This window comes from Cibotium barometz, chromosome 29, assembly GCF_041138505.1.
Source record: "Cibotium barometz isolate CiBa-2024 chromosome 29, ASM4113850v1, whole genome shotgun sequence".
In the NCBI taxonomy this organism is placed as follows: Eukaryota; Viridiplantae; Streptophyta; class Polypodiopsida; order Cyatheales; family Cibotiaceae; genus Cibotium; species Cibotium barometz.
In genome coordinates, this window is record NC_141074.1 from 45,635,573 (window position 1) to 45,644,738 (window position 9,166).

The window sequence follows — 9,166 nt, forward strand, 5'->3', positions numbered from 1 at the left end:
AAATCTAGAAAATTGAGGAAGGGTCCGTGTTCATTAATGAAAGGCAAGTAAAGACTGGCACCAAGGGTTAGCTCGGTCTTTTGGCAAGCTCTCCAGTCCCCTTTACACCGACAAAATTGTTTTAAAAAAATATCCAAAATAGCAAAAAAAAACTCAATTTTGTGATTTTTATGGAACACCCCCTTTGCACAATTTTGCTATCACAATAAAAATCAAAATTTTAAACATAAATTATCAAAATTTCGAAGAGAAGAAAACTTTTCTACGATTAAAGTGGATAATTTTCCTAGTCAGAAGTAAAATTAAAGTGGATATTTTTTTTGAAATAAAAAGGAAAAGAAAAAGCTTGTTATTCCTTTGCCAAAACAGTTTTTTTGTGGAAAACCCAAATGCATTGTTGTTGATGTGAAATAAATAATGCATTGGAATAATAGTACTCCATGGGCCTAAAAATGAGCTTGGGCATTGTTTAATGATATAGACTCCAATGAGGAGAAAGATTGATTGATCTAATTTCCCCCAAAAAAGAAAAGAATTTACTGAATATATATTAAATGTTGGGAGATTGATTTAATGTGTGATGCTTTGATAAGGGGAAACACTCTCACAGCTGAGGAAAGGAAGTGAGGCAGCACCCTCCATCTCTCTCTCTCTCTCTCTCTCTCTCTCTCTCTGTCTCACACACACACACACACACACACACAGAGCACCGTCCATCTCTCTCTCTCTCTCTCTCTCTCTCTCTCTCTCTCTCTTACACACACACACACACGCACACAGCACCCCTTCTCATGAGCTTCTGTAGCAGCTCTGGCCTTGCAGCAAGGCCTCTTGCCCTTCCCTAGCTAGCACCAGCTCTGAGAGATCCAATTCAATATATTTTATCACCACATACCACCTGCCTTTGTTGTACATGGCTGCCACCAAGGTGCCTCCTGGGCTCCCCCCTCAGCTTGTGAAGCTCCTTGACGCTGATTCCCACCACAAAGGCCGGCCCAACACCTACTACTTCTTCTTCACCCGGGCTGCCTTCAGACAACTTGGATGGCTCAAAAGCTTCTGCTTCTTCTCCTTCCTCTTCATCATGTATAGCCCCCTCACGATACCTCCGATCCTATCTCATTTCATGGTGTTTTATCAGTGGTAATCAGGTTTATTTAGGGCCGATTTTATCCCATTTTGTGCCACAGAGTGGCGATTAGAACGCTTTAGACAATGCCAATTGCGTATGCAACGATTGCATTTTTAATGAATGCCTATTTTGTGAGGCTATTTTTTAATGAATGCCTATTTTGTGAGGCTTGCTCTCTGTTAATCCAACCAATTACAGCCCATCTTTGTTAATCCAACCAATTCCAGCCCACCTTATGTAGATTAAGTGCATAATGGCATGGATTAGTGCCTGTGAGATTGCCTCTCTTGAGGCAATTGGGACGGATTAGGGATTAATGGGATACACTAACCTGTTTCAAAGTTGGTTTCCTTGATAAGTATTTCTTCTAACCTGCGTAATGTAGATGACTTCTTCTCTTTCTTAATTAAGGCGAGTATACATTTTTGTTTTCTTTTACTCTCTCTCAAAGGAAAATGCACTAAGTATTTGATGTGGATCTGTGCAGAGCGTGGGGATTTTTCTTCCAAACTCCTCCGCATTCTGGCGCTGCTTGGGAGAAGGCTGTGCTGCAATCAGCACAAAGGCAGGCAAGGATCAGATGCCATGCGAATTTAAATTTGATTTAAATCCTTGTTGAATAATTAGCCCAATTTCCCCAATTTTGAGATGCCATATATTATTTTAGTTAATTTCAACACCTTATCGTAACTAGCAGAATTTCTATGTTTGTGAGATTAATTTTATTTAAATTGCCACTTTATTAGTTAGCCCGCTTTTTATAAGTGAAAGATAAGATTGTCTAAATTCTTACATATATTAGCCAAAATTAACTTCGTTGTTAAAAAAAACAAAAAAATATGAAGGAATTTTCTTTGATTTTTTATTTTTTTTAAATTTGTTATTTAATTGGTTTCATGTTTTATGAACAGGAAGGCGGGCAGCTCACAGTTCTGGTCACAGGAGCAGCCGGCTTTGTTGGGTCCCACGTTGCCCTAGCTTTGAAGAAGAGAGGCGATGGTGTGGTGGGATTAGACAACTTTAATGATTATTATCCAGTGGGATTAAAACGGGCGAGAGCTTCTAATCTGGACAAAGCTGGAATGTAAGGGCTGCGCAGGAAAAATGCAGATTAAATTAATCGTTAAAAAAATGTTAATATGCAGCCTTCCTGCTTGATTGTGGAGTGCCTACTGATGCTTTGTTTTGGCTATAGATTTGTCATGTTTGATTAAATTTTATTCTTTAATCAAGAGTTTAAGATTGTTAGCTAAATTTGAGTTTAGAACGCTGTTTAGAATCGCCACAGATTGTCATGCTAGAGTTAACATACTCGGCATCAACACATTTATCTGTAAAACTTATGAGAGTTTTTGCTTAAACTAAGGAGATGGATTGATGCTTAATTGAGTTTAGAGTCCTGATTAGTGTTGTCGATAATAAAAAGGGCGGTGATAAAAGCTAGTAATTTGGTTAATGTGAATTGCCATAGTTTATCATGGTGGAGTTGGATTGATAAGTTAATTTTTTCCCAAATTTGCAGATTTATAGCCGAGGGGGATTTAAATGACCAGAATTTATTAGCCAAGCTTTTTGAGTTGGTACATTTCTCGCACGTGCTCCACTTGGCTGCACAGGTAAAAAAACAGAGTTCTTTTTTCCTTCTTTTTTGGGGAAAATTAAAAAAAAAAGGTAAATACTAAATTGTTTGCTAAGGAACCCACAATTTGTGTCCTTTTTGTCAGTATATTTATTATATTTAATTATTGATTTTTCTTGCTTGTGATTGGGGGGTAGAAATAATAATAAGAGCTGACAAAGGTACTAAAAGATGAGTTAAAATGATTGAATGCGTGCAGGCTGGAGTGCGGTATGCGGTGAAAAAGCCCCTCGCCTACGTGCACAGCAACGTTGGTGGCTTTGTCACCCTGCTAGAGCAGTGCAAGGTATTTAAAAAAAAAGGGAATTTAAGGAAAAAACTTATTATAAATCTAAATTTTAATAGAGATTTATCAAGGTTGATTATTTCTCTAATATAATTCCAGTCTTAAAAAAAAGGTTGATTATTTGTAATTCATAGAGATTTATTAAGGTTCATTACGTGGACCAATTTTTTTTTCATAGAGATTTATCAAGGTCCATTATTACATGGACCATTTTTTTTTCATGGAGATTTATCACGGACCACATTTAATCACATGTAGTATATACATAATCTCTATAATTTTTCTTTATGTCCTGTGTCCTAAACGTCAATTTTGCTTGTTTTTTTAAATAATTTTTCCCTAATTTCCAATTTTTGGGTGTTTTGAGGTCAAAGAAAAGCTTAAGTTCTGCCATTTAACTTTTATTTATTTTTTGTTTTTTTCCTGTTTTGTAAGCTATATTATTACGAATTGTGATTTAATCTTTTGGTAAGGAAGAAATTGTGAATAAATTTTATTCAAATCACAAAAAGGGAGTAAAGCATTTGAAACATTATAATGTTAGGTACTTTCATGATTGGAGCTTGTCCATTACATCGTGAAATTTCTAACATAATTTTGAGGTCTAAGGTCTTAAAAAAAAAAGACTGGAATTATATTAGAGAAATGGAAAGATTAAAAAAAAAACTTTTCATAAATATTTTTACAAATTTTTTTTATAAATGCGTTTTTTAAAAATGTTTCTTTGGAAAATAAGTGCAGAACACTTATCCACAGCCTGCAATTGTCTATGCATCATCCAGCAGTGTTTACGGGCTAAACTCTAAGGTTGGTTTTATTAAATATTATCTAAGTTTTTTTTAAAAATATACTAAAGTGTCCTTTGAAAATTCCCTTAATTTCCTTTAAAAATACATGTGCTCAGGTTCCATTTTCTGAGGATGACAGAACGGACCATCCAGCCAGCTTGTATGCAGCAACAAAGGTTTTAAAAAAATACATTTTTTTCCTCGCAATAAATCAATAAGATCTTTAGTATTAAACACAATCTTTTCTGTTTTTTTATTGTTTTGGATTGTAATAACTTTAGAAAGCAGATGAAGTCCTGGCTCACACGTACAACCATATATACGGCTTGTCTATTACCGCATTAAGGTATAAATAATCTTAACTACATAATCTAAATTATTTAAATGCGATTCTGCAAACCCAATTGTTTAGCTTGATTTTTTTTTTGGGCAGATTTTTTACTGTGTATGGTCCATGGGGGAGGCCAGACATGGCTTACTTTTCCTTTACAAGGAACATTGTGGAGGGCAAGGTAGCCATTCCCACTTAAATTCGTAGTTAAGATAATCACACTCTTGATCACAGGAGGGCAATTTAATTAAGCTGTTTTCTCTGAATGACAAACATCAAGAGGGGCCTTGGCTAGGTCTGGTTTATTTAGAGACTTAATGGAATTAAGGTTGTGTTCTGTAGAGGTTAGTAAAGGTTTAATTAAACTCTTTAAATCTAAACTCAGGCTTGGTTTATTTAGTGATTTAATAATGGAATTAAGGTTGTGTTCTGTAGATGTTAGTAAAAGTTTAATTAAACTCTTTTTATTACAACTTGCACTTTTTATCAATGATTTCATCAGTCCAATTGCATCACATGCCACAGCTCTATCAGGCTTGTGACACTAATAATATGCTTTGCAAAAGGCTTAGGAGCTTTATACACTCCCATCCAGCATTTCAACTGAGAGCTCTCTGCAGGTGTGATTGGTTACAACATGTCCAACTTGTCCATCAAGGAGACCCATCTTGGCACTTGTCAGCCTTGCACAAGAAAGCTTTGCCTGTCCCAGTAAGGGTGTGTTTTGCAAAGGCTTAGGCCCCGTACACACTGAGGGTGCCCGCCAAAGTGACGAGGGTGCAAACCAATGAAAAAGGCTGAATCAGTTGGGCGGGTGCCTCGGCTTTACACACAGCCGAATGACCTGGAGTGCCACGTCGTGCCCCAACTTTCGCATCTCATGGGCAGCCAACTCCAGCTGCCTAAGGATTGACAAGGTGGAGCTCAGCCAATCAGAGCCCTTCCCCCCTTTCCGCAAACTTTTTCCTGGGTGCAGCACTCTGTAAAGCAGGGCGGCCAAGCTTGGGTGCCCGTCCGTGTTTTCCGTGTCCATAGTTTGGGCACCCAGATTGGGTGTTCTTACAGTGTGTACTGGGCCTTAGGCTGGTTACAGCTGCCCACATTTCCATCAAGGGGACCTATCTTGGCTTGCCCGTCCTTGTTTTCCGTGTCCATAGTTTGGGCACCCAGATTGGGTATTCTGGCAGTGTGTACTGGACCTTAGGCTGGTTACAGCTGCCCACATTTCCATCAGGGGGACCTATCTTGGCTGCCCCATCAACCTTGCACAGGCAAGCTTGCCTGTCCAAGCTCCCTATGCGAGTGGTGGGGATGCATGTGCAAGCTCCCTTGGTTAGGGTAGCTCATCTCATATCATAGGGCCCATTAACACATGGTTGGCCCACTTGTGGCCCTTAAAAAATAGCCACCGCAGGGCACCCCAAATTTCTGCTTACCTGCATGAAAATTTTGATATTTCCTATGGCTTTTTTCTTCTCTTTCCCAAGTGGTCTTATAAAAATGTGACCGGCCCTTCCAAAGTCATGAACTGCTGGAGCCAAACATATGAACTGGAGGGGATGGAAATGAAACTTCTCAAATGGAAGGGGCTAATAACTATAACTTACGAGGAGAGCCAGGAGTTAGTTGACAGTTAAGGTAGTTGATGTTGCGTCGATACACTGGACTTATTGAAGTGTGGGATGTGTGCAGCCCATAACCATCTTCCAAGGTCCCCATGGGGAGGAGCTGGCCAGGGACTTCACATTCATCGACGACATCGTCAAGGGCTGTGTGGCATCGCTGGATACTGCGCTCCCAAGCACGGGCAGCGGGGGCAGAAAGCGCAAGAAGGCACAGTTCCGCATCTTCAACCTGGGCAATACCCAGCCCGTCAAGGTGGGCAGCTTCGTCAGCATCCTTGAGAAGCACCTCAAGAAGAAAGCCATCCGCAAGTAAGCATCCCCATTCTCTTCATAATCATGATTACTACCGATCTTACATGTGAGATCTCTTGCTATGATGATCTATCACCCACAGTATCTCTCTCTCACTCACTCTCTCTCTCTCTCCACACACACACACAAACTATTGTGTTATGCAAATAATTCTTATGCATGTGCGTTTTCTTTGTAGGATCATTCCCATGCCTAGCACTGGTGATGTTATGTTCACTCATGCAAACGTGACTAGGGCTAAAACTGCCTTGGGGTAATTGTCACTTCTCTTAACCCCTCTTCCCTTTAAAATTTGGTGTGTGTGTGCACGCGTGCGCGCGCCTCTTCTCTTTAATTTTGGGGTGTGTGTGAGAGAGAGACGGAGAAATTATGTCACTCTTTAGTGGAGCTGAGTTATGATTCGATCTATGCGATGTTTTGTAGGTATAATCCAACCACTGATTTGAACACGGGCTTGCAAATATTTGTGAAATGGTACAAGTCCTATTACAAGGAAGGTGCAGGCCATGGGGACATGCTCAAGGGTTACAAGCCTGACTAATAAGTTCACCTCCTCAGTCTATTACATGCTGGTGGCATGATGTGTGACTACAATCCAATGGAAAGGTAGCATTATCCCTTTGACAAATAACATGAGTTTGCACTCTCACATACAAACTTGTGATGCATTTGGTACTATCTACCAACCAAAATGTAGCCTACTCATCATGCATAGATTTTGTGTCTCAAGACAACAACAGGGTCTAGTTGTATATCCCATATTCATTAGTGCCCTATTGGCTGTGATGGGTCATTGTACAAAAGTGAGATCCTCAAGGGCATCAGGTCTCCATCATTGTGTAAAGACCTCAGTGAGCCACAGCTATAAGTTCTTTCCGGATTCTTTTGTAACCTTCATAGTTATGTTGCTGCATTTACAAATAAAAGGATTTGATGGTTAAATATACAATGGGTTCTCCACTAATGATGTTGAAGTTTCTCCCCATGGCTATCTTTTGCCATAGGACAGGCATGTTGCTTCTCACAAGGAGTTATACCTGAAACTCTTTCTTGTTTCTTTTATATACATGGCACTTGTCTTGGCCTTGATGGTGTGAGGTGTTTGCCTAGTGGTTGGAGCCCATGCCTACAACTTCGAGGCCTCTTATGAATGGTATATGCAATACATGGAGATACATACTTGTCTTGGCCTTGATGGTGTGAGGTGTTTGCCTAGTGGTTGGAGCCCATGCCTACAACTTGGAGGCCTCTTATGAATGGTATATGCAATACATGGAGATACATAACTTGAAGTTCTCAATTCCTAAACCATTACAAATGTTCTACTACACATGTAATCTCCGTTATGTTCATTATTGGCTGAGACCCTTATAACAAATTTCACATGGAGATGCAAGATCACATGTGTTGGATGCCATGAATAGTTAGATTACATTTCTTATGGTGGACAAATTTGAGCAAGATTGCATTCTTGGGATGTCATGCATTAGTGTATGTTGGATCTCCCCACTTCAACAAATCAGGACTAAACAATTGGTTGTAAAACACAAACTTGCCCATAATAGCTGCAAGCTTGGTCAAACTCTTCACCATGTGAGATGATTATTGCAAACTCTTTAACATGTGGGAATGGTTATGTAGTGTGCATGTTGCTTTTCGTGATTTTCTTTCATAAACAATTTCTTGCCGGTGGTGAAATGCTTTGTGTGTGCAACTCATTCATTTTGACCACACTCCACATGAATGTCCATGTCATCATGCTTTTCACAAGAGAGGACAGCCTTGATAATTTTTTTTCAAGTAGGAAAGTCTCTTGATGCAATGGGACAGCAAAAACGGGAGTAAAAGGCTTAATTTCAAAAGTGTGGAGTTTGGGAAAGGTTATATAAAGGCTTTGCACATGAGTTGACATGAACGTCATGGTATGTGTAACTAAGTATGTGCATCATGCTAGTGGCATGTCGACAAGGACTAACCAATGAGCATGTGGTTGTGCTGAATGGCTATAATACTCCATAGCAATATCAACTCTGTGTTTCGCACCACCTATACCCTCCTCTGCAAATTCCTAGCCTTGGTTTTCTAGTATGCTCACGAACCCATTCAAGCAATAACAAGATATGGTTATTTATAGGGATATCTACATTCGAGAAGGTCTTCTTAGAAGGTACGACTCTATAAAGGGAGAGCTTCTTTCGTAAGATGGCATTGGAACGTATAAAGCAGCCTTATCTCATGAGCTTAATGTGAAACATGGAAAGTCTAAGGGCTTCATGTACATACTTGCTTAAGACCAATAAATAGTGATCAGAAGATCTTTGAGTTTGGCCGTCCTAGTGTGAACACTAGATCACTTGTGTATAAGTTAATTTTGACACTAAGTAATACACATTCATTCCCTTGCAATAGAATACTTGTGAGCTCTTCTCTTATCCATTCTTGCTTGTATGTATGCTATTGAATCTTGCTTGCTTGATGGGCGCATGTTAGATAGGGTTGTTTGTAGGCTTCTCTCTTTCTTTAGCTTCTTCTTCATCTACCTTTTGTGAGAGAGAACCACCGAGTGGGGATGTCATGGACGAGCTAGTGCACCCACATCGGGAAGTTGTATTGCGACTCGAAGGCAATGGTCAGACAAGATGGAGAATATCTTGTCATAATTTGATTTCATATATCTATAGCAAATTTCTCACTATATGTGAAAAAGACTGATAGGGGCATTGTTATAGTACCCATCTATGTTGATGACTTGATTGTCATAGGGTAGAGTGCCATTACAATTCATGAGGTGAAGATGCTCCATAAAAGGAAGTTTAAAATGAAGGATTTGGGTGTGTTGCGATGCTTGTTAGGTATAGAGGTGATAAGATCATGTAATGAAGTAATTTTAGGATGCACGTGTACATGGGACATGGGCCTAGGCACGTGAGTCTTAGTCTTATGTATTTGGATTTTATAACTTTTTGACATATTATACATTGTACCTTTCTTGGATCTTATGGCCTAATCTTTCATGGCTTCCTTCAAGAACTTATACATAGCTACTCTAGGCA

At 39.4% G+C, this 9,166-nt stretch overlaps 1 protein-coding gene across 1 annotated transcript; it reads left to right on the forward strand.

Annotated features, from left to right (window-relative positions):
* Positions 1-572: 572 nt before the first annotated feature.
* LOC147622255 (UDP-glucuronate 4-epimerase 1-like) lies at positions 573-7,074 on the forward strand. Its single transcript, XM_086823364.1, has 12 exons — positions 573-1,086; positions 1,620-1,701; positions 2,044-2,216; positions 2,655-2,748; positions 2,971-3,057; positions 3,799-3,864; positions 3,962-4,021; positions 4,127-4,191; positions 4,279-4,357; positions 5,869-6,110; positions 6,292-6,366; positions 6,537-7,074. Exons 1-12 carry the CDS (start codon positions 914-916, stop codon positions 6,652-6,654), a joined length of 1,314 nt encoding a protein of 437 aa, XP_086679490.1. The 5' UTR covers positions 573-913; the 3' UTR covers positions 6,655-7,074.
* Positions 7,075-9,166: the final 2,092 nt, after the last annotated feature.